Raw genomic sequence first — 25,604 nt, 5'->3', positions numbered from 1 at the left:
TTTTCTGCCTTATAGTTTTTTTAATATTCTGTTTTTCACCTCATTCTTCTCATTTTCTTTTGTGTGGGGGAGGGGGATTTAGGGGTTGATGTTCCTGCCCTTGCTTTTGTTCATTTTTTTTGTGAGGGGAGGGGTTGAATATTGTGCTGCTGTTCTTTTCTTTCTCCCTCTACATTACAGTGTCACCCTCTACTTGGTTTTGTGGCTATCTGGAGAAGAAGAATTTCAGAGTTGTATAATTTGATAATAAATGAACTTCTTGTACCTTTGAAATAATTGTTTTTTTTACTGTAGTGGTATAGGGATTGAGGCAGGAATGGGCTTAAATGGATAGCTCTGTTGAAGGGCTGGAATTGACATATCAGGGTTAATGCCGTCTGATGTCAGTGCCATTGTGATTTGAAAGGAGATTGAAAAGCCTGTGCTAAATTATGCAATGCAATGTGACGCAACTGGACAAAATGTAATTTAATACAACATAATCCCGTGGGCAGAACATGCATTTTTCATTTTGAACTGTATTATTTTCTTTAGCCATGAATAATCTTACACAAAACCCAAGTCAATGAATCTTCATGTAAACTGTCGTGTGCCAAACTAACCATGGCATCATCAACAGCCCCCAGCCAATAACATTGGACCAGAACCAAGACTCCTGTAAGTGGGAGTAATGTGCAGTGCCTGGCACGACTTGCAGTAGGTTAACAATGAAACATAATAAAATTGTACAAGTTGCCAGTTGTCCACCCAGTTCCCTCACTTACCCTGGAGAAGCCATCCAATGCCTGATTGCACTGCTGAGCACTTACTGGAACAAGCTTTCAAACAGCAAACAAACACTCATTCATGGAAAGTAGTTTATATTGTAAGTAACCGAAAAGAACTGGTTAACATTCTGTTGGAACTAGTTTAAGCACAGTTTACCAGCTGCACTCAACCAGCTCTGACGGGATCTGGGTCACTTCTCCGAACCTTCTTCCAAAACTGTCACAATTAAGAGAGAGAGATTACATTTCTGTTTAATGAATTCACATGGATTGTGTTGTAGTAAATAACAGTGATTCTTAAAAAATAAAGTCAGTTGGCCCATTCACAGGCTGTGCAGACGATTGTCTTAAGGGTTTCGGAAGAGTACACGAGCCTTGATCTGTTCTTTCGTGTTTTACGCTCTTTGGCTCCATGGTGTTTTTTGGCCAGACCTGCAGCAAGAGTTCCAAATCTTGGCCTTCACGGTCTCTCGATGTCGTGGTACTTCTTTCGGAGGATGGAGACTTGATCCTTGAACAGGACAGGGTCAAGACGGAGCTGCGACTGTACGAGGGGCATGTAGCCAAACCAGCTGGCAAATCTGTTAATGCAGTTCTGTCTTTGTGTGAAATGGTCTGGATTGGCCCAGAGGGTACTCTTTGAACCCTGTATGATTGGAGGGGAAAGAAAAGTACACGGGTCAGAATTAGAAGTGTGAGCACAAATCGCTGTACCTAGAAACTGGATCTACTCCCTTTCTGATCTGCGGTTTATTGTACTATTGCATACATATGTGAAAATGCCCAAAGGTGTTCAGAAACAGTCTTGTTACTTTACACCCAAATAATGTGTTGCAACAGGACCTGTTGTTCTCTGAATAGGGGTTGCAAGAAAATTCATAACTACTAAGTCCTTGCTATATAGCACTACAGAAGGCCTTAAAGCAGGGGTCCCCAACACTTTTTCGCTCTGCGGACCGGTTTCACATTGACAACGTTCTTGCGGACCGGCCGACCGGGGGGTGGGGGGGGGGTGGTAGGGTTGCCAACGAACAAGAGTAGCAGTCAAATACGTTGGGTTTACCCCCGAGAAAGACTACAATGGCCATGAAGACTTGCGTGGGCACCAGTGCGCATGCGTGCTGTTAATCACGAACGCAATATAGGTGATAAGTGGCTAATACACTCAATTTCGTTTCTAAAAGGATTTATCTAACGAATTTAATATTAAACACACAGCGCCTATTTTCCTTGCATGAATATAGCGATCAGTCAATTATCAGGGGAGCTTGAAGTAAGTGTTGAACGAACTTCCAGTAGAAGTGGTAGAGGCAGGTTCGGTATTATCATTTAAAGAAAAATTGGATAGGTATATGGACAGGAAAGGAATGGAGGGTTATGGGCTGAGTGCAGGTCAGTGGGACTAGGTGAGAGTAGCATTTGGCACGGACTAGAAGGGCCGAGATGGCCTGTTTCCGTGCTGTAATTGTTATATGGTTATATAAGTCAATAGCATCATAACATTTTAAGTAACATTTGGATATTAAACACACAGCACATATTTTCCACATATGAACATATAAAATCATTGCAACACACCAATATCGCTGAATCAGTGGGAGCCCTGGGCTTGTTTTGCTGTAACAAGACGGTCCCATCGAGGGGTGATGGGAGACAGCGATACTCGAAGGGGGTTCCTTATGTCCAGTCTGTTCCACAATTTGGTTTTCGTTGCATTCATTGCAGAGATATGTTGGAAATGGAAGCAACATTTTCAGTGCTTTCGTGGTTATCTCAGGATATTTAGCCTTGACTTTGATCTGGAATGCCGGCAGAGATGTTATGTCAAATATGCTTTTCAGCCCACCGTCATTCGCAAGCTCGAGGAGTTGATCTCCTTCCCGCGCTGACATGGATGACGCGTGCGTAATGACCTCGTGTAATGGCTCAACAGTGGGCGTGACAGGGAATGAGGAAAGGTGCAGTTGACTCCTATTGCCAAATCATATCGTTTCCTCGCGGCCCGGTAGCGCATGCTTTGCGGCCCGGCACTGGTCCGTGGCCCGGTGGTTGGGGACCACTGCCTTAAAGGAACTTGTTCTCGCAGACAGAACTTAAGGTTGCTACAAAGGCAAGGACAAACATGGGGGAGAAGGGATATGTGATCGTTTATGTGGGTGGCAGGGTGGAGATACATCTCTACCAAAGGATGTGGAAGGTGCACCTTCACTCTGCTAGCCTGCAGGTCACCCCTGAGCAAAGTGCAGCATCTGCTTAACCCTGAACCAGGGTCACCTGAAGCCATGGGAGCAGCTGGTGCATAATCACAAGTCCTGGTTACGCAACCACTGATGCCAGGCAATCTCTGAAGAGTATTGACAATAGCTGGGGTCACCAGTCTTGTAAAGGCACTGCCCAGAAGAAGGCAATGGCAAACCACTTCTGTTAAAAACTTGCCAAGAATAATAATGGTATGGATAGACCATGATCACCCACGTCATACAAGGTGCCACATAAGACCACTGAACAAGATGGTATTACAGGAAAAGTACTAGAATAGAAAGAAGGTTGAACAGATTGAGTCGGTGGTGAGGAAGGCAAATACAAAGTTAGCATTCATTTTGAGAGGACGAGAGTATAAGAGCAAGGAGGTAATGTTGAGACTTTATAAGACATTGGTCAGTCCACATTTGGAGTATTATGAGCAGTTTTGGGCCCTTTATCTAAGAAGACATGTGCTGGCATTGGAGAGGGTCCAGAGGAGGTTCACAAGAATGCTCTGGGAAGGAAAAGGTTAATGTATGAGAAGTGCTTGAAAGCTCTTGGCCTGTACTCGCAGGAGTTTAGAATAAGGTACGGGGGGAGAGAGATGTCATTGTTCAAATGTTGAAAGGCTTAGATAGAGTTGATGTGGCGAGGATATTTCATATAGTCTAGAATTAGAGCGCACAGCCTCAGAATACAAGGATGTCCCATTAGGACAGAGAGGAGGAGAAATTTCTTTAACCATAGAATAGAGTAGAATTTTATTGTCGTTGTCCAAGACAACGAGATTGCACGGCTACTTCAGTATGTACAAAACTGATATTTACAATGCATGAGGTATGGCTTAATTTTAAAAAAATCCCATACTAACGTGCAACAAGTGACTTTGAGAGTCCATAACAGTCAAAGGCCGTTGGCAAGCCAGGGCGTAGCATTATTCAGCTGCACAACAGCCCTCAGGAAGAAGCTGTTTTTCAGTCTTACCCTCTTGGCTAAGATGTTTCCGCATCTCCTACCAGATGGCAGGAGACTGAAGAGACCGTGTCCGGGATGGGATGGGTATTTAATGATGTTACAAATGTGCAGTAGGCATTGAGAGTTGTAGGTTGTCTCCAGATCAGCAGCTGAGTCCCGATGATGTGCTGGGCCATCCTAATCATCCGTTGGAGTGCTTTGTGATCTGTCTTGCTGCAGCTATAGTCCCACACTGTCACTCCGTGTGTCAGTATGCTCTCTATCAGTAAAAGTTGTACAGCAATTTTGGGGGCAGATTAGCTCTCCTTAAACAGCTCAGCTGGTATAGTTACTGTAGTGCCTTCTCTACTATCAAAGTTGTGTTGACAGACCAAAAGAGGTCCTCGGTGATGTTCATCCCCAAAAACGTGAAGCTGTAGACCCTTTCCACTACCTCACCGTTTATGAATAGTGGGGCTTGTTTGAGACCTCTTGCCTTCCTGAAGTCAATTATCATTTTGTTTGTCTTCCTGATGTAGAGTGACAGAGGGTGGTGGGCCTGTGGAATTCATTGCCACAGATGACTGCGGAGGCCAAGTCATTAAGTATATTTCAAGCAGTGTTTGGAAGGCTCTTGATTAGCAAGGGTTTCAAAGATCACAGGGAGAAGGCAAGAGAATGGGGTTGAGAGGGGTAGTAAATTGGCGATGAAGCATAGTTGATGGGCTGAATGGCCTAATTCTGCTCCTGTGTCTTGTGGTTTTATCTCCCAAGAGAATAAAGCAATGCACAGGCTGCTATAGAACTAACTGCGGGGGGAGAAATGCCAAAACAAATAATGCAACCAATAATTTTAAGATGGACAGTATTTAACTAAAATTCTATGATCCAGGGCAGCTACATCGCAGTAGCCCATTTATCCTGTTGTGCAGACAATGCTACAGGCACAGCTTTTTGGAATTCATTTACTTCAGCCATTACTAGAATTGTGGCCCCTAAATAATTCAGCAGGAGTGAATCAATAATTTATCAACAACAAGGGGCGGTGGTATGATTCCAAAACCTCCTGTCCACAGTGGGCACATCATTGATTGCTCGTTGTCAGAGTTAGTTCAACCCATGAGTGATGGTGTCTAAATCTCATGGGGCTGCCTAACCAATCGAACTGAAAATCAATCCACCTCCAGCTGGCCAGGGAGTAGAATGAATGATCAGGTAGCATCTTGAAAACTGATTCTATTCACTTGGTCTCAACAAACAGCGGAAGCTGTGGATGAAATGTTAAACTTTTCAAGCGGCAATAATGTTCACTCTTTCGTACTCCAAGAGAATGCAAGAGCCAGCTTGTCTATGAGTGTATCCTTTACCCAACCTCTTGCCTTGATTTCCTCTCTTCATCATAGCTCTCTGGCAAGGCAGGACTTATTTTAGCTGACTGGGCAGATGGGACCTTTGCTCTTTCTCTCATTTGAAAGATGACACTGACAGAGCTATTCCCTTTGACACGGTAGACTTTAATTACATGGTAAAGTCTCTGGGGTGGGACAAATCCATGACCTTCTGATTCTTAAGGTGGAAGGGTTATCTACTAAGTCAGAATTGACACCTACATTGATTGAAAGGAAGAAGGACCCTGTTGGGAAGGGTGATTTCAATACAGAGACAATACTTCTAACTTTTGGACAGAAAAGAGACTGCAGATACTGGACTCTGGGGCAACAAATAATCTTCAGGAGAAATCCAACAGACTGAGCAGCCATTGAACCTCGACTTCAAGACCCACATTTCTCTCTGGCTCGCCTGCTCTTGTACCTCTTTCTGCTTCTCAGTGTCACTTTCTGTAGGTTCCTGTGATGTGTCCTGATGCATTCGGTTGAGTCTATGCAGCAAGAGCTTATGCAGGATTTATCCTAAAATATTGAGAATTTATTCACACCCCTCCCCGCCCCACTGCTTGACTTGTTGAGTTCTTCCAGCAGATTGGTCATTGCTTTTTGATTATTTGTTTTCGACAGTTCAGCTTATTAACGGCTGAAACACAAATAATGGTCCTACCTTCTGGTCTGTAACCAGTAAACGAGGCAGGCCGTGTGCAAAGGGATTCCAAGTTTATTCGAGCAATCTCTGACCTCTGCCACGGGAGGCACAAGGGCAAACTACATCGGCTCCATCAATACGGGAAGCTTGGAGTGTTAGTCAATTAATTCTCCAAGTAGATGGGGTATAAGGTTAATTACAGACAAGGCTATTTATTATCTTTCTTCAGGGTGCTGGCCTTCTTGGTAATATACATGCTTATTCTTCACTACTTCAAGCTGCAGGACAAGCCCACGCCTTCATATCTGTGTCTGTTCTGATTGCGCATGTTCGTCGGGCTCAACCTGCACTGTTTTGCCATTAGCAGCCTCCCCTTCAGCCATTTCAGTCCCAAGTTCAGGCAGCCTCTGTCTAATGCATGTCTTGTTACTTAATTCTCCATGAAACTTTGATTTGATATTAATACCAGAAGAATTGTGAGCAACAGTTGGCAAAATGGCCCCAAAGCTCAGCCATTCAATAGAGCCATAGAACACTACAGCACAGAAACAGGCCCTTCAGCCCATCTAGTCCATGCTAAACCACTTACGCTGCCTATTCTCAGTAACCTGCACTGGGTCCATAGCTTTCCATACCCCTACCATTCCTGCACCTATCCAAACGTCTCTTAAACATGAAATCAAGCTCGAATGTACCACTTGTGCTGGCAGCTCATGCCACTCTCTCATGACTCTCTGAACGAAGAAGTTTCCCTTCATGTTCCCCTTAAACTTTTCACCTTTCACCCTTAACCCATGACCGCTAGTTGTAGTCCCTTCCAACCTCAGTGAAAAAAGCTTGCCTACATTTACTCTATTGACACCATTGGATTGCATGCAACAGCTGCCTAGACCCAAGCTCTGGGATTCTTCCACAAATTTCTACTTTTAAGATCCACTAACCAGGTACCATTAAGAAGGAGGTACAGGAGCCTCCAGACTCACACCACCAGGTTCAGGAACAGCTATTACTCCTCAACCATCAGGCACTTGAACACAACTTCACTTACCCCATCACTGAACTATTCCCAGAACATATCAAGTCATCTTCAAAGACTCATCTCATGTTCTCCATATTTATTGCTTATTTACTTATTAATATTATTATTAATATTTTCTTTTTGTATTTGCACAGCTTGTTGTCTTTTACAGATTGGGTGTTTGTCCTGCTGGGAGCAGTCTTTCATTGATTCTATTCTGTTTCCTGCAATTACTGTGAATGCCAGCAAGAAAATCAATCTCAGAGTGTTATATGGAGACATACATGTCCATTAATTATAAATTTACTTTGACCTTTAAAGTCTCTTGTTATGGAAACAGCAATGAAGAACCTTTCTACATCTGAGTGGCCAAGGACAGACAGATGGAGGTAGGGCAGATTGCTGTCTTAAACACCAGCGGGCGTAACGGGCAATAAGTTAAAAGTCTTTGACTGTGCTTTGACAACCTCTTTTAATATTTCCCTGCATGCCTGTGTTTCAAGCTTCTCAGATAATGTTCTTGTGGAAAGTTTTCACGAAGTTTACTAGTGTGATGTACATTTTAGTTGCTGCTGCCTCTGTGGCAGCACATCACAGCACAATTCCATTCCACTCTCCCCCGACATCCACACATGTGCACACACACAAGGCTTCCATTTCTATATTCCACGTTTCATCATGTGATCTTCCTCCAGCCCTGTCTCTGAGTTCGTGCTATTAGCTGCCTGCCAAGTCTATCCTCCTGATGTGCATTTGTTTTTTCTTAGAACAGTGCCTTGAAGGTAAAATACTGAATTCCAGGAAAGCCTGCTAGTCCCAGCCATGGCTACCTTGCGGATAACAAAGCTTCAGAAAGTGACACTAAGGAGCAGACCGGGAGACAAGGGCAGCAGGCCTGCAAGCCGGGAGACCGATAGCATGTCTGGAAGTTGTACGCCTGATGTCTGCTAATCTGGGCCAGACTGTAGACTAGACGCCCGGAGGGAGCCTGTCCTGAGGTTAGAGGTGTGTGTGTGTGTGAATGTGTGGGTGAGTGGGAAAGAGGAAAAGGGCTTGTTTTTGCTGGGTTTTTTTGTTGCTGTTGTTACTTCTGTTGCTCGTGTTGTTCTGCTGAACATTATGGGCGTGCTATGTTGGTGCCGGAATGTGTGGCGAGACTTGCAGGCTGCCCCCCACCCCCCAGCACATCCTTTTTGTGTTGCTGTCAATGCAAACAACGCATTTCACTGTATGTTTCAATGTACACGTGATAAATAAATGAATCTGAACAACACACACATAATGCCGGAACAGTCTCAGCCTGAAGGGTCTCGCCTGTACTTTTTTCCACAGATGCCGCCTGGCCCGCTGAGTTGCTCCAGCATTTTGTGTGTGTTGCCTGGATTTCCAGCATCTGCAGACCTTCTCTTGCTCGTAAATGAATTTGAATCTGAGACCTTAAGGAGTGTCTTAATGGAAGAGAAAGAGGGAATGGAGCAGGTGGACGTTACGAGAAGAGAATTCTAATGCTGAGGGCCCAGGTGTTCAATATTGGAGGTGCAGTTTGGGGGTATGTAGAAATCCTGAACTGGGGAGAGCAGGTTTTCAAATCTTGTATCATTGGTGATGGCTAGTGTGGTAGGAAAGTTAATCCTGTGGAGTGATGAGAGTTGTAAATGGGAAGAATTGCCAGACCAGAAGCTGGTGTTTGTCAGTAGCCAAGTATGTAATGGAGGATTAATGTTAAAATTGTACAAGGCATTGGTAAGGTCAAATTTGGAGTATTGTGTACAGTTCTGGTCACCGAATTATAGGAAAGATGTCAAAAAAATAGAGAGAATACAGAGGAGATTTACTAGAATGTTACCTGGGTTTCAGCACCTGAGTTACAGAGAAAGGTTGAACAAGTTGTGTCTTTATTCTTTGGAGCGTAGAAGGTTGAGGGGGGACGTGATAGAGGTATTTAAAATTATGAGGGGGATAGATAGAGTTGACGTGGATAGGCTTTTTCCATTGAGAGTAGGGGAGATTCAAACAAGAGGACATGAGTTGAGAGGGGGCAAAAGTTTAGGGGTAACCCGAGGGGGAATTTCTTTACTCAGAGTGGTGGTTGTGTGGAACGAGCTTCCAGTAGAAGTGGTAGAGGCAGGTTCGATATTGTCATTTAAAGAAAAGTTGGATAGGTATATGGACAGGAAAGGAATGGAGGGTTATGGGCTGAGTGCAGGTCGGAGGGACTAGGTGAGAGTAAGCATTGGGCACAGACTAGAAGGGCCGAGATGGCCTGTTTCTGTGCTGTAATTGTTATATGGTTATATGGTTAAGACTCGTTATGAGTTACGAAATGGTTGACAGTTTTTAATAACTTCTTGGAATGTGAAGCTGTGGACTGACCAGGAGAACTCTGGAACTATCAAGTCTTGTGGTAACAGAACTGAAAGTTGATTGAGAGCTACAAATCAGTAAGAAGCCTAGAGATGGGTCGGTAGTCAGCAGCTTTTTCTGCTGTGTGTATCAAGATCCAGACTGCGTAGCTTACAGGGGAAGGGAAGACTATCTAAGGGGATTTTTTAAAATACTGTATAAGTTAGTTGGTGTCTGGCATTTGCTGCCAGAATAGGTGGTGGAATCAGAACCAATCATTTGTATCAGAGTAATTTAGACTGGCACTTGATTAGGCAAAGCCAAAGAGAGATACAGATCTAATGTGGGCAAAAGTAATGGGTGTAGATGAGCAAAGAGCTTGGCATTCTCATGGTGGGGCAGGTGGCCCGTTTCTCTGCTGTACATCTCTAGAAATCTAATTCCCCACCACTTCCTTCATCCCAAGGGGAGTCTAACTTTAATCTGAGTTTGTTTTGTTTTAAGTCAAAATGGCTCTTGAATTAAGAGATAGGCAAAATCAATAACTTGAAACGATACACATACAGGAGAACTGTGAACAGCAGTGTCAAAGGGACCACAAACATGAGAAAATCTGCAGGAGCTGGAAATCCAAGGCAATACTCTCAAAACGCTGGAGGAACTCAGCAGGCCAGGCAGCAACTATGGAAAGGAATAATCAGGTGACGTTTTGGGCCGAGACCCTTCATCAGGATGCTGCCTGGCCTGCTGAGTTCCTCTAGCATTTGGTGTGCGTGTTGCCAATGTTACAGGGGCATTACTTACAGAATTTTAATGACACAACACATACATAATTAAGTCAAACCTGACATAAATATTACAAACTGATCATTTTTCACTGGTAGCTGCTAATGTCAACAAAACATTTTTGGTCCAACTCGTGTATTGAGCATCACACCACATTAATCACCGGTGATTATTGATCACGGCAGCACAGACAGATGGTGAGCTTATCACTGGAATATTGCTATGATGCTATCATTATTCAGCAGCAGAATCAGGGTACCAACACTGATTGCTGGATTCTATTTCTAATGATGTATTCCTTGTAATGATATCTGTCCGACATCCTGTCTAGTCATTTGGCCCAAGCACAGCATCATTCCCCATCCCATTTCAGTGTCACTGAGTTTGAGTTTCACATTGGCAATCAAGTGACTACATAATGACTACACCCAAGGGTACTTTTTAATAGACAATTTTTAAGTCTCCTTACTATTATGAAGGAAGGAGTGCCTGGCTTGAAATTTATAAGGATAAGGGTCTACTTAAATCTGGGATTACAGTGTATTGTAAGGAACTTAGAGGGTAGAAAAGAAACATTTTCCTGTGGGTGAGAGTGCAGGACTAAGGTTGTTCACATTAATAAGGGGCAGGTTGTTATTGCTGTTCCTTCCACCTTGCCATTCCTCCTGCCTCATCAAACAATGGGTCCATGATCTCTGAAGCCACCTCCAGAACACGTTGTCATATTGAGGAGAATTGTTGGCTGCTGGTTTCAGAGAAACAGGGAAAACCTACAGCACAATACAGGCCCTTCAGCCCACAATGCTGTTCCGAACATGTACTTATTTCAGAAATTACCCAGGATTACCCACAGCCCTCTATTTTTCTAAGCTCCATGTACCTACCCATGTACCTATCTGGGAGTCATTTAAAAGACCCTATTGTATCCGCCTCCACCACTGTCATTGGCAGCCCATTCCAGGCACTCACCACTCTCTGTGTGTAAGAAAAAAAACTTACCCCTGACATCTCTTCTGTACCTCCTTCCAAACACCTTAAATCTGCTATCTCATGTTAGCCATTTCAGCCCTGGGAAAAAGCCTCTGACTATCCTTCCTGTAGTGAGGTGACCAGAACTGAGCATAGTACTCTAAGTGGGGTCTGACCAGGGTCCTATATAGCTGTAACATTACCTCTCAGCTCTTAAACTCAATTCCATGGTTTATGAAAGTCAATGCACCGTACGCCTTCTTAACCACACAGTCAACTCGTGCAGCAGTTTTCAGTGTCCTATGGACTCGGACCCCAAGCTCCTTCTGATCCTCCACGCTGCCAGGAGTCTTACCATTAATACCATATACTGCCATCATATTTGACCTACCAAAATGAACCACCTCACACTCATCTGGGTTGAACTCTATCTGCCGCTTCTCAGCCCAGTTTTGCATCCTATCAATGTCCCGCTGTAACCTCTGACAGCCTTCCACACTATCCACAACACCCCCAACCTTTGTGTCATCAGCAAATTTACTAACCACTCCCTCCACTTCCTCATCCAGGTCATTTATAAAAATCATGAAGAGAAGAGGTCCCAGAACAGATCCCTGAGGCACACCACTGGTCACTGACCTCCATGCAGAATATGACCCATCTACAACCACTCTTTGCCTTCTGTGGGCAAGCCAATTCTGGATCCACAAAGCAAGGTCTCCTTGGATCCCATGCCTCCTTACTTTCTCAATAAGCCTTGCATGGGGTACCTTATCAAATGTCTTACTGAAATCCATATTCACTACATCTACGGCTCTACCTTCATCAATGTGTTTAGTCACATCCTCAAAAAGCTCAATCAGGCTCTTAAGGCCTTTGACAAAGCCATGCTGACTATTCCTAATCATAGTATGCCTCTCCAAATGTTCATAAATCCTGCCTCTCAGGTTCTTCATCAGATTACCAACCACTGAAGTAAGACTAGTGGTCTATAATTTCCTGGGCTATCCCTACTCGCTTTCTTGAATAAGGTAACAACATCTGCAACCCTCCAATCCTCCAGAACCTCTCCCATGCCCAGTGATGATGCAAAGATCATCGCCAGAGGCTCAGCAATCTCCACCCTCACCTCTCACAGTAGCCTGGGGTATATCTCATCCGGTCCCAGTGACATATCCAACTTCATGCTTTCCAAAAGCTCCAGCACATCCTCTTTCTTAATGTCTATATGCTCAAGCTTTTCAGTCCGCTGTAAGTCAGCCCTACAATCGCCAAGGTCCTTTTCCACAGTGAACACTGAGGCAAAGTATTTAGAAAGTACCTCCTCTATCTCCTCCAGCTCCATACACACTTTTCCACTGTCACACTTGATTGGTCCTATTCTCTCATGGTTTATCCTCTTGCTCTTCACATGCTTGTAAGAAAGCCTTGGGGTTTCCTTGATCCTGCTTGCCAAGGCCTTTTCAAGGCCCATTTTGGCTCTCCTAATTTCATTCTTAAGTTCCTTCCTGCTAGCCTTATAATCTTCTAGATCTCTATCATTACCTAGTTTTTTGAACCTTTCATAAGCTTTTCTTTTTTTCTTGACTAGATTTTCAACAGCCTTTGTTCCTGTATCCTATCATCCTTTCTCTGTCTCATTGGAATGTACCTATGCAGAACGCCACACAAATATCCCCTGAACATTTGCCACATTTCTGCCATACACTTCCCTGAGAACATCTGTTCCCAATTTATGCTTCCAAGCTCCTGCCTGACAGCTTCTTATTTCCCCTTACTCTAATTAAACGCTTTCCTAATTTGTCTGTTCCCATCCCTCTCCAATGCTATCATAAAGGAGACAGAATTATGATCACTGACTCCAAAATGCTTTCTCACTGAGAGACCTGACACCTGACCAGGTTCATTTCCCAATACCAGATCAAGTACAGCCTCTCCTCTTGTAGGCTTATCTGCATATTGTGTCAGGAAACCTTCCTGAACACACCTAACGAACTCCATCCCATCTAAACCCCTTGCTCTAGGGAGATGCCAATCAATATTTGGGAAATTAAATTCTTCCACCATGACAGCCCTATTGTTATTACACCTTTCCAGAATCTGTCTCCCTATCTGCTTCTCGATGTCCTTGTTACTATTGGGAGGTCTATGAAAAAAACCAGTGGAGTTATTGACCCCTTCCTGTTCCTAAACCCCGTAAACAATCCCTCCATGACTTCCTCCTTTCATGCAGCTGTGACACTATCTCTGATCAACAGTGCCACGCCCCGACCTCTTTTGACTCCCTCCCTGTCCTTTCTGAGACATCTAAAGCCTGGCACTTGAAGTAACCATTCCTGCCCTTGAGTCATCCAAGTCTCTGCAATGGTCACAACATCACAGCTCCAAGTACTGATCCACGCTCTAAGCTCATCCGCTTTGTTCATGATGCTTCTTGCATTAAAATAGACATCTCAAACCATCAGTCTGAGTTCATTCCTTCTCTATCACCTGCCTATTCTCCCTCTAACACTGCCTACAAGCTTTCTCTATTTGTGAGCCAACTGCCCCTTCCTCCGTCTCTTCAGTTCGGTTCCCACCCCCCAGCAATTCTAGTTTAAACTTTCCCCAATAACCTTAACAAACCTCCCAGCCAGGATATTGGTCTCCCTCCAATTCAAGTGCAACCAGTCCTTTATGTACAGGTCACGCCTACCCCAAAAGAGGTCTCCATGATCCAGAAATCTGAATCTCTGCCCCCTGCTCCAATCCCTCAGCCACGCATTTATCCTCCACCTCCACCCTATACTCACTGTTGGGTGGCACAGGCAGTAATCCCGAGATTACTACCTTTGAGGTCCTGCTTCTTAGCTTCTTTCCTAATTCCCTGTAGTCTGTTTTCAGGACCTCCTCCCTTCTCCTACCTGCGTCGTTGGTACCAATATATACCGCGACCTCTGGCTGTTCACCTTCCCACTTCAGGATATCGTGGACACGATCAGAAACTCATAATTTTAAGAAACTCCCTAATTTTTTTTAGGACTTCAATTCCCCTGTTTCTCAATGGCACTAGCTGCTTCTCTGGTATATTTAGAGCCTTCTGCAATGAAGGCAGAAATAAAATACTTTTATATTACCTCCCATTTCCCTGTTCCCCATTGTAACTTGTTTAATGCCTCAGCCATTTCTTTGTTTTCCATAATAATTTGTCCTCCTTCTGTCTCTGAAGGGCCAACTCTCCTCAATATTCATGTAGACATTTTGAAAATCTCCTGAATATTTCTTGCTTATTTACCACTCTGGTATTTAATCTTTTCCCTCTTAGTTAATGTTTGGTGATGTGATGCCGGAGGCCCAAACTCTACTAAACCAACAATATATTATCTTTTATCGCAGTTAGAGATTAGCAGGCATGATCTTGTGGGTATCATGGAGTCACGGCTGAAAGACGATTACAGTTGGGAGTTTAATATCCCAGAATACAACCTAATAAATTGACAGTTTTGTTTGGTATAATTCCTCAATATATTCATGGTATTTCAATATCAGACCAACACGTAATTGCATTTGTCACATTATTGGCTAGAAGGGCTATTTTATTAAAATGGAAAGACGCCTCTGCTCCCACTTTGATACAATAGTTCTCTCAGGTGATGCTTTGTCTTAGTTTGGAAAAAATTAGAAATCAAACTTTTGATCCTAGATTTGACTTTGAGAAAAGATGGGCGTCTTTTGCCCATTATTATCATTTGATTTGAGTTAATAAAGATGGTCCTTTTCTGATGCTTGGGTAAATGGATTTGGTTGGCGGATTGATGTCTTTTTTATGCAAGCTTGTATGGCGCATAGCTCTGGGTTTGTGCTCCAAATGGGTTTTTTCCTCCGTTTTTTGTTATTAGGGGTTTTTTTGTTTTAGTTAGTAGGGGTTCTTTTTTTCTTTCTTTCTTTCTTTTTTCTCAAAAAAAATAGCTTTAACATTTTGTTTTTTTAAATTATTATTGATATATTGTTCAGTTTGGTTGATAGTTTAACTCTTATTCTACATATGGATATGTTGTCTTGATTATCTTCATGTATTTTTCTTTGTTGTTGATTTTCAATAATAATTAATAAAAAAAGATTTAAAAATGAAAATGAATATCCCAGAATACAGTCTTTTGAAAGGACAGATAGATAGCCAGAGGAGGAGGAATGGCTCTGCTGGTTAAAAAAAATTAAAATCATATTTTTAGAAAGAGGTGACCAGGATTGAAAAATGTGCACATTCTGTACAGGCAGCAGCAGGAATTGAACCTGGGTCACTGGTATTGTAAAATCTTGTACTAACCTGGGCACAACCCCCTTCATGACTTTCTCCCTTTTAAAATTATAATGGTTCCTTGCCTGAACCCTAACTCACTGTCTTCCCACCTATTTCTCTTTGAATGTCCCTGATGAAATCGTTTCCATCAGTTATCTGCATTCCAGACCACAGTTTTCTGCTTTAAAAATGTTATTGTGTTTCCTGTATTTTTGTAATGAAACAATTAATTCTTTTTTATCTATCAATACTCTTTATAAGCTGGTTCATTTCTATTAAAAACATGAAATCCAAAGCAACAGACACAAAATGCTGGAGGAACTCAGCAGGCCAGGCAGCACCTATGGAAAAGAGTAAGCAGTTGACGTTTCAGATCGAGACCCTTCTTCAGGACTGGAAAGGAAGGGGAAAAGTCAGAATAAGAAGGTGGGGGGGAGGGGAGGAAGGACATTTCTATCAAATCTCCCCTGTATCTTCTCTACTCTGAGAAAAATCATTTCTGCAATACTTTCTCATTCCAAGCACCTTTCCAGTGAACTTCTCTGGACCCACTTCAAGGTTGAGACATCCTTTTTGGAGTACAGAATCCTCTAACAGACGATCGGCAATTTTGCCAGTTGAAACACATTCTACAAATTAAAATCTCCCTCATGCCATTTTAAGCTCTGACATACTAACACCAAGGGAGTGACATACTTTATCCTCTAAAATACAGTTGTGCATTATGTGGCTGGTTTGCATCAGCAGGCTCTCAGTGCAGATGTATTATGTAAAATGACTACACACCTGCTGCATCAAGGTCTCTTTATACTGCTTCTTCTGTGTGACTTTGATTGAGGGAAGTTTAGTAACTGCTGAAACGAGGAAATTCATCAGTATATCTTCACAGTTGGCCGTCTGGTCTATGAGTGCGTGTAGACTCGCAGGCAGGTAGTTTGTGAACAAGTAATGATAATATCTGTGAAGGCATTAAAAAACACACTTAGGAAAAGTAACAATCAACACTAACACTTTGTGTGTAGTTCCCCTGATTGCTGAAATTCCAGATTGTTTAATGTCCTTTCCTGTACACAAGTGTAAGGAGAATGAAATAATTATTACTCCGGACCAGATGCAGCATAAAAACACACAGTAAGATAAAGAATACAATAAAGGCATCCGTTAGTCTTGCGAGACCATGGATCTGCGCCTGGAAAGTCTTCACTCTCCAGGGCACAGGTCTGGGCAAGGTTGTATGGAAGACCAGCAGTTGCCCATGCTGCAAGTCTCCCCTCTCCACGACACCAATGTTGTCCAAGGGAAGGGCATTAGGACCCATACAGCTTGGCACCAGTGTCGTCGCAGAGAAATGTGTGATTAAATCGTTGCCCAGCTGGGGCTCGAACTCACGACCTTCAGGTCGCTAGTCCAATGCCTTAACCACTTGGCCACGTGCCCACGAAGAACACAATAATAATAATTTTAAAAACATTCCATTCGATTTCCGAATGGTCATTGAACCCAGTACACTTTTTATTTATTACTACTTATTTAATTGAACCATTTAATATATTTACCGTAATTCATTTTTTCTGTAATTATGTATTGCATTGTACTGCTAACACATAGTCAGCAATTTCACAACATATGCCAGTGATATTAAACCTGATTCAGATTATGATTCAGTAAATATAAATACCTAAGATAGATTATACACATTGATTGATTGCATGTCCATAAGGTGACGCTAGGCTTTACATAAGCTGACTGACGGGGAATAACAAAGTAGTGGTGGAGTCAGTGGGTGGAGGTGTTGATCGGTGTTAGTGCTTGGGGAAAGTAACTGTTTTTGAATTAGGTGTTCCTGGCATGGACTCTGCCCTGATGGGTGTGGCACAAACAGTCCATGAGCATGGCGGGATCCTTAATGATGATACTGGCCCCTTTCTAGCACCTTTCTCTATATTCGTCCTTGACGGCGGGTAGGCTGTTGCAGACGATGAATTGGGCAACCTGTTGTCGAGCCTTCCTGTCCACCGCAGCCCAATTATTGTGCAGTTTTAAGTTACAAAAACACTGTTTTTGGTGCTTGATTTCCTGTCCTTGGTTTCCAAATTGCTTAATGAGATGATTACGGCCGGGCTGGTGGTAAGGACATGCCTCTTGCACAAGACCAAAAGTTTATAGGTTTAACTTGCACTCTGGATACGTGTTCTCAAGGTGCCCCTGGCTGCTCAATAGAACTGAGTAATGAATGATGGTAATGCTTCTGATATTGGTACTAGGAGAGAGCCCCGGCTTGTTTAGTCTCTCCTGATAGTCATAACCTAGTTTTAATCTTCAAAATCCCATTTAATCTTTCTTCACTGCCTTTATAATTCTCTTTGTAATATGAAGACCAGAGCTATGTATAGTACACCAGTTGTGGTCTCACTGAAATCCCACGCGTGTTTAATATAAATTTCCTGTCAATAACCTAAACTGCTGCTCATCCGCCTGCTTGAATTGATGTAAAATATTCTATGGCAATTTATTATGCAATTCAAATTAAAGTAGGTGCATTCTTCAGCATACGTCTAGATCCAAGATAAATCGATGGAGACTAAACACTGAGCAACAGGGCTCTGCTCTGAACTTAATACAATACTGTGTAATAGTCTTAGGCACATATATATAGCGAGGGTGTCTCAGACTTTTGCATTGTTCTGTATATGATGTCTTTCTAGTTACCAAATAACATTTAATACTACTGAGCTAATACAAAGCTAAGTACTCTTATTTCTGTTTCCCAGCCACCTTCCTATTTTAACCAATATACAGCACCGTGCAAAAGTCTAAGAATCCTAACTATATGTGAGCATAAAACTTCTGCACAGTACCACAGGAGCAGTATTAGGCTATTTGGCCCATCGAATCTGCTTTCACTATTCTGCTATGGCTGACTTATTTTCCCTCTCTTAACTTTTAAAAATATTGTACTTTGCCTGTTATTCTTAAGGCACAGTTGTTAAACTGTGGGGCTCAATTCACAGAGGACAACAAGCACCTGGGCTTCTGCCCTCTGGGAGAACTTTTAACTTCTTAAAACAGGTTGTGAACTGGGACAAAGTACTCATTCAAACACTAACAGGCTGCAGTTAGAATTTCCCTGCACCGTGGGGTGTGGCTACCCACATGGATTATTAGGCATGAAGACTGTAACGAAGACTGTCCCATTAGGGCTGGTTCAGTCCCCGCAGCCTCTGAAAATCCACATTAGAGTCAAAATACTGCAGCGTCATAATGTAGGGGAAAATTGGTAGGCAAGGGAGAAGGAGACAGACAAGAAGAGATGGGGAGGGGTGAAACAAGTGGGATTGGAGTGAGCACAGTGAATAAAACTGAGCTCCAACCTTCAAAGGACGTGGCTGCCAGTAATTCCCTCTGGACACATCTTGTTCACCCCCCACCCTCCCAACCTTCCCACAGCCAAGCCACTTTCAACTTGGGAATCATTACTACCAGTATTGCAATTTGTCAGTTCGGGGATCAGCTCAGCCCGAGCTTCAAACCCACAATTCGTTCAATATGGTTGGAGGGTTTCCCTTTCCTGAGTGTTGTGTGCCTTACACCGAAAGGGGGAGGATTAGTGCGGCAGAGAAGCTTTAATTCCTGGTAAGTTTTGTTTTATCTGACAGCCTAAAGGCAGCAGAGCATAAAAACCTGTATCACGTCACAGATGTGAGTACCCCATGCTGTGACCCCGGTGCTTATTGCCCTCTGTGAGTCACGCCCCACAGTTTAACAACTATGCCTTAAGAATAACAGGCAAAATACAATATTTTTGAATCTGCTTTGAAATACCAATTGTGTAAAGGAAGGCAGGGAAATTCCCTGCTTCTTTATTCCTTAACCAATCAATTCCACTGCTGAATTTAAGTTCTATTTTCTAACTCCGACATCCTCTGTAGGAAAGTTTTTATGTTCTTCCCATGTGCCCATGTGTTTCCTCCAGATGCTCTGGTTTCCTCCCACAGTCAAAAGATGTATCAGTAATTAGGTTGGTTGGTCACTGTAAATTGTCCTGTGGTTAGGCTAGGGTTGCTGGGCAGTGTGACTCAAAGGGCCAGAAGGGCCTATTCTGTGCTGTATCTCTAAGTAAATAAATAGATAGGAAATTTGAGGAGGAGTAGACCACCACACACAGGGTTACAGAGTGTGGTTATTTGGCCTCAAAAGATAACTCCTAGACTGGAAACACTGGTTAAAGTGGAAGGTGACAGAATCTGGGATTGTGGACAAGTTGGTGTTAGTGTCAGTCAGTTAGGACGGGCAGAAGCCTGAGAGGATGGGCTTCTTTCACCAGTGCAGGCAGTGCATTGGGTCACAAGAAGGAGGCAAGGGTGGAATGGTCTTGCTGCTGGAAGTGCCTGTGTGCAATTGTTGCTGCCATCTTGGGAACGTTTGTCAGTAAAGGCCCAGAGCTATTTAAGAAAGCTGGATAATGTAGTGATGAGACAAAAGTTGAGGAGTGGAGTTTTGTTCTGATGGATGAGCTAAGAAGTTCCAAGTGGTGTACCTTTGACTTCGTCTGAAGGAGGGATATACTAGAATCAACTGAATGTACCTACATCAGCGCAGTAAATCTGGCATAGACTTGTCTAGGTTTAGTCAACCATAAAGATTCACACACAAACACAAATTTTTACCCATCCATTTCTTAGTCCCCTTGCTTGCCTTTCTTTTGATTATTGCATGGAACAACTGGCGTTGGCCTTGTTTTGTTCCACTCTGAGTTAGTCAGATGCAAGTTTAAGTCTCCCTCTGTCGACCTGAGCCCATCATCCAGGCAGGTACTGTCAGTGCAGTGTTGTGACCCCAGTTACCGTTGTTGTGACAGGAGCAAACGTTTAAAGTAAAATTTCTTATCAGAGTACATACGTGTCACCACATACAATGCTGAGATTCGTATTCCTGTGGGCATACTTAGCAAATCTATAGAACAGTAACTGTAATCAGTTAGGATCAATGAACAACAGACCATGCAAATCCAAATATAAATAAAAAGCAATAAATAATGAGTATGAAATAACAAGATAAAGAGTAGAAAATATGATGATGAAAATGGAATAAAAGCTATTCTACTCAATTTGGGGAACATAGATCTGTTAGAATATGGGTTCCCAACCTTTTTATGCTATGGACCCCTATCATTACCCGAAGGGTCCATGGATTCCAGGTTGGGAAAATGGATCTGTTAGAACAATGAAAGATGCCTCTTGGGTCCAGTTATCATTTATTAGGAGTTTTCCAATAGTCCAAAGAAAGGATAGTCTTAGTTCAGAGATAAAAAGCAAAATAAAATCAATTTCTTGGCATTGTAAATTGAATGGACAGCACAAAAATAACTTTAGTGACATTCTATTTCAGAGAGAGCCTTGAGAGAGGATCACCACAGCAGATGGAATGATGGATGAATATACCAGGAGATGGTACAGATTGGATGGATTGATTGGCCTCTCTCTCTCTGGAATAACAATTCTATTATTATCTGAGACCCCTGGGGATGGGGTTACTGGAAGTGCTGACCAGATAACAGGTGAGAGGAGCCTAAGAGTTTCAGTATGTCTCAGATTCCACGAGCACTGCTCCTTCTGTGCTGACTTTACCTGTGGTAAAATGCTGCTCCAGTTAAAACCATGGAGTACTCATTGGTCCACTTCGACGTGTATCCCCACAATCCCTTGCTGCTGTCCCAAAAATGACTGCGAGCTGGGTAACCCACGATCCTGTCTGGGAAGCTGCACCACACGATGAACGCAAAGTCAACCTAGGGAGCAAACACAGCATCTCGTCAAGTTGTGTCCTTGAAGTAAGTAACATGAACGCAAAGTCAACTTAGAGAGCAAACAGAAAAACATACTGCCATAAAGAAGAAAAGATAATATAGGTTTAGTCCCTGAGAGACATGACTGTAGATTGTCCTGGTCCAGCTTGTTCTTCCACTGAGTATACCTCACCAAATTTACCCTCACCAATCACGTATGTTCCAAAGTTCAAAACTTAAAGTTAGGTTATTATCAAAATACATAGATGTCACCGTATGCAACCCTGAGATTAATTTTCTCATTTTCTTGCAGGCATACTCAATAAATCCATAACAGAATAAATGAACAACTGCATCAATTTGGGATTTCAACCAATGTGCAAAAGACAACTAATACAAAAAGAAATAAGTAATAATAATGATAAATAAATAAATAAATAAATAAATAATCAATAAATATCGAGAACAAGAATTGAAGAGTCCTTGAAAGTGAGTTCATTGGTTGTGGGAACATTTCAATGATCGGGCAAGTGAAGTTGAATGAAGTTCTCCCCTTTGGTTCAAGAGCCTGATGGTTGAGGGTAGTAGCTGTTCCTGAACTTGGTGGTGTGAGTCCTGAGGCTCCTGTACTACTTTCCTGATGGCAGCAGCGAGAAGAGAGCATGACCTGGGTAGCGGGGGGTCCCTGATGAATGCTGATTTCTTGTGACAGTGCTCCATGTCGATGTACTTAATGGAGGGGAGGGCTTTACCTGTGATGGTACTTTTTGTCGGATTTTCCATTCAAGGACATTGGTGTTTTCATACCAGGTTGTGATGTAGCCAGTCGATATGCTCTCCACTACTCATCTATAGGAGTTTATCAAAGTGTGAGATGTCATGCTGATTCTCCGCAAACTCCTAAAGCAGTAGAGGAGCTGCCATGCTTTCTTCATAATTGCATTTGCACTCTAAGTAATAACATCAAAGCAGTTAGCCTCAGTTTCCTAGCCTGTTTTCCTTTTCGATAATTAATATAGATGACTTGTCCATTGCTGTTTGTGGGAGCTTATGTGCTCAAACTGACCACCATGTTTCTTAAAATACAACAAGTGACGAAGTATTTAAAAGGCTGTGAAGTACAGTGGGCATCCTGATTGAAATATGCCATCGTTTTCTTCTAAACATTTGCTTTGCTGAGAAACAAGTCTCTGCATGTAGCTTGCTTAAACTATCAACTGTTTGAAGAACAACTGAAGATTGGAATGACTTTGTCACCCAAGCGTGACAGGTGCTGGGTCATTCAAAGTGGAATTCTGCCGTGAATTGATTCAGTTCATTCATGCTAAAATCTGTGCTAAATGAAACAATGATATTTCAATCTGAGTGATTGCTCGGCAAAGACAAACTCCTGAACTAAAAGCCACAGAGAGTACTGTAGTGGATAATGCACTCTCTGAGGAATTAAACATATAAACATATTGAAGAAAACCAGTCATGTGCAATACCCTCCCGCACTTCCTGATAATTGCTCAGGCAATCTAAGCCAGCTGGATGTTGACCCAAGAAACTCTCTCTGAGACACTGCTCAATGTAATTCAATGAGTACAACACCAGGCAATACCGTATTGATGGACCTGCTGCCTTTAAAACTAGACTTTAAGTGTACTCTCTACTGGATACAAAACATCTTAAGGCACTTTGTCAAGAGGAGAACGGGGAGCAGCAGAGGAGTGGCTAACAATTAGGCAGAACAGCTGCAGAAAGTTGTAAACTCAGCCAGCTCCATCATGGGCACCAGCCTCCCCAGCATCCAGGACATCTTCAAAACGCGGTCTCAAAAAGGCTGCATTCATCATTAAGAACCTCCATCAGCCAAGACAAGCCCTTTTCTCATTGCTACCATCATGGAGGAGGTACAGGAGCCTGAAGACACACACTCAATTATTCAGGAACAGCTTCTTTCCCTCCACCATCAGATTTCTGAATGGACAATGAACACTACCTCACAATTTCCCCTCTCTTTTAACTCTACTTATTTAATTTTTCTTTCTTATATACACTTACTGTAATTCATAGCTTTTTTCATTATGCATTGCAATGTACTGCTGCTGCAAAACGACAAACTTCACGACGTATGCCAGTGATAATAAACCTGATTCTGATCGCCTCTAATCATTTCCCCTCAGGACCCAATCATCCCTCTTTCTTCTAATCTCAATGAGTATAGACACAACATGATCAATCTTTCTTCAGACATCAACCCTTCATCTATGAATATTCTTAGCCCTGTCTTTCTCAGCCATATTTTTCCTTAATTCTGGAGACAAAACTGTACACAGCACTCCAGGTGTACTCACTAGCATCTTCTAAAGTTGCATCGAAATACATTTCTTTATATTCCACACCTCGTGCAATAAATGTCAGCATTTCAATTAACCTTAGTTACTTGCTCTACCCTTTTGCCAATCCTTTGTGTTTCATGCAGAAGCACTCCTGATCCCTTTGTAAAGTAAAGGCATCTGTTAGTCTCGCGAGACCATGGATCTGCGCCTGGAAAGTCTTCATTCTCCAGGGCACCAATGTTGTCCAAGGGAAGAGCATTAGGACCCATACAGCTTGGCACCAGTACCACAACATTATATGGACTCTGTTTGATTCGTTCCGTTCAGGGGTGTAGGTGACTTTGGATAGAAGGTAGCACCTTCGATGTCCGGTAGCTGCAGTTTACCTGGTAGGGTGGACAGGCATTGCTGGCCCTGATCTATCTCCTAAATCTCTCACATCTGCCTCCACATGGCACACCCTGGTACACCACTTCAGCTGGCAGGCTAAACGACCTGAAGGGGTGATGTTAGCATGGGACCACTGGGCAAAGGACCCCGTCGACGTAGTCACTGGCCAGGGCAGATGAGTTCTCCAAAGAACTACAATGGCCATGTGTTCGAGCCACTGAGTTGGAGGATATCAGTCGTGGTCTGGCCTGGAGAGGGATAGGTGCCGCTAGGCCTCACTAGCTCAAGTCACGTAAAAGCGCTCCTACGAACTGACCGAACCACTTCAGAAATGTGATTGGGCATTTGTGGAACTAGTCACCTCCGGACCCCTGATGCACTTTTACCTTCAATGTTCATAGAACATAGAAACATAGAAAACCTACAGCACAATACAGGCCCTTCGGCCCTCAAAGTTGTGCCAAATATGTCCCTACCTTAGAAATTACTAGGCTTACCATTAGCCCTCTATTTTTCTGCACTCCATGTACCTATCCAAAAGTCTCTTAAAAAAGATCCCTCTTTTTTTTTTTTAAACAGCTGCACACACCAACCATTCTCTGAGCAGGAAACTTTTACACGGCCTGAAAACTGTGTGGCACTTTAAGTATTTTTTTGTAATATGAATACCATGAATATTTAGAATGAAAATTGTAAAATCACATTCTTTTGATTTTATTTATTAATTGAAGGGTATAATAAAATACAGTTCCACAAAGAAAATTGTTCACGTTTCGTAAACTTATTTATTTTACTTTTCAAGTTTCTCACAGCCAGTTTTTTGCTCTTTTTCCATGTATCTAAACTGCCCCTTTTAAAGTTTGGATAAAAGGTCAGGCATCCATTCTCCATGGTACATCATTGTACCTCAGCAAGCCTTATTCAATAATTTTGCTCCAAACCTCAAACTACACATTGCTCTTGGAGATGAGACACACAGATAATCAGGACTTTATAGTACCTTCGAGTTCCTTTCTGAGATGCACAGCACCCTAACTTAGAAAAATATCACTCCCATTACTCCATTTTCACTACGTTAAATGCTGGCACTCTTCGCCTTGCAGTTATGAAGGGTTTTCCTCTCACTGTGTGAACTTACTTACTGACCATTATACCACTGGCGTTTAAAGGCAGCAATGAAGGTCCTCCACCTCTGTCTGTCCTTGGCCTTCTCTGCTGTGCCCTCGGTGTGGTTCAGGGTCCTCCTTTTTACCTCTCTGGTATGGCATCAAGTTGTCTTTGGTCTCTTGCATTTCCTCTGCCCTTAAGGAGCCCAGCGAAGTGTTGCCTTGATGATGGAGTTGGCCTCTCTTCTCAATCCATCTCCAACATTTCCTCATGATGATTGTGGTTATGTCCTCCTGATGATGGTGAAGGAGTAGGACACAGTGGGATATATCTTTCTTGACCAGAAAATATGGAGGATCACCTGGAGGCTTGATGGCAGCTTAGCAAGGCCACTCTCTGTCAGGCACCAGCATCCTGACCCGTACAAGAGTGTGGACAGCACACAGCTTGTTTATTGTATGAACGCTAGAGACAAAATGGTGCCTCACTGCCATCTTTTCAGTCAATTAGAAATTGACAGTAAATTATTTTTCCCCTCTCAAAGTCCACGTCCCAATTCTGACAGGTGGAAATGGGTAAGACCAGCCAATGGGGCTCTTGG

At 42.8% G+C, this 25,604-nt stretch overlaps 1 protein-coding gene across 1 annotated transcript in view; it reads right to left on the bottom strand.

Annotated features, from left to right (window-relative positions):
* Positions 1–488: 488 nt before the first annotated feature.
* Positions 489–25,604, bottom strand: part of LOC140190600 (exostosin-1-like) — a 343,177-nt gene continuing 318,061 nt past the window's right edge. The window contains exons 9-11 of the mRNA XM_072247298.1: positions 21,025–21,185; positions 16,184–16,355; positions 489–1,413 (exon numbers count right to left, since the gene is read on the bottom strand). Of these exons, the coding sequence (XP_072103399.1) occupies positions 1,228–1,413; positions 16,184–16,355; positions 21,025–21,185 (519 nt within the window). The 3' untranslated portion in view covers positions 489–1,227. The remainder of the gene's footprint in view (positions 1,414–16,183; positions 16,356–21,024; positions 21,186–25,604) is intronic.

This window comes from Mobula birostris, chromosome 30 (genome assembly GCF_030028105.1).
Source record: "Mobula birostris isolate sMobBir1 chromosome 30, sMobBir1.hap1, whole genome shotgun sequence".
Classification (NCBI taxonomy): domain Eukaryota; kingdom Metazoa; phylum Chordata; class Chondrichthyes; order Myliobatiformes; family Myliobatidae; genus Mobula; species Mobula birostris.
Note: the sequence above shows the minus strand (reverse complement) of the source record. Positions and strands in the feature narration are given on the sequence as shown.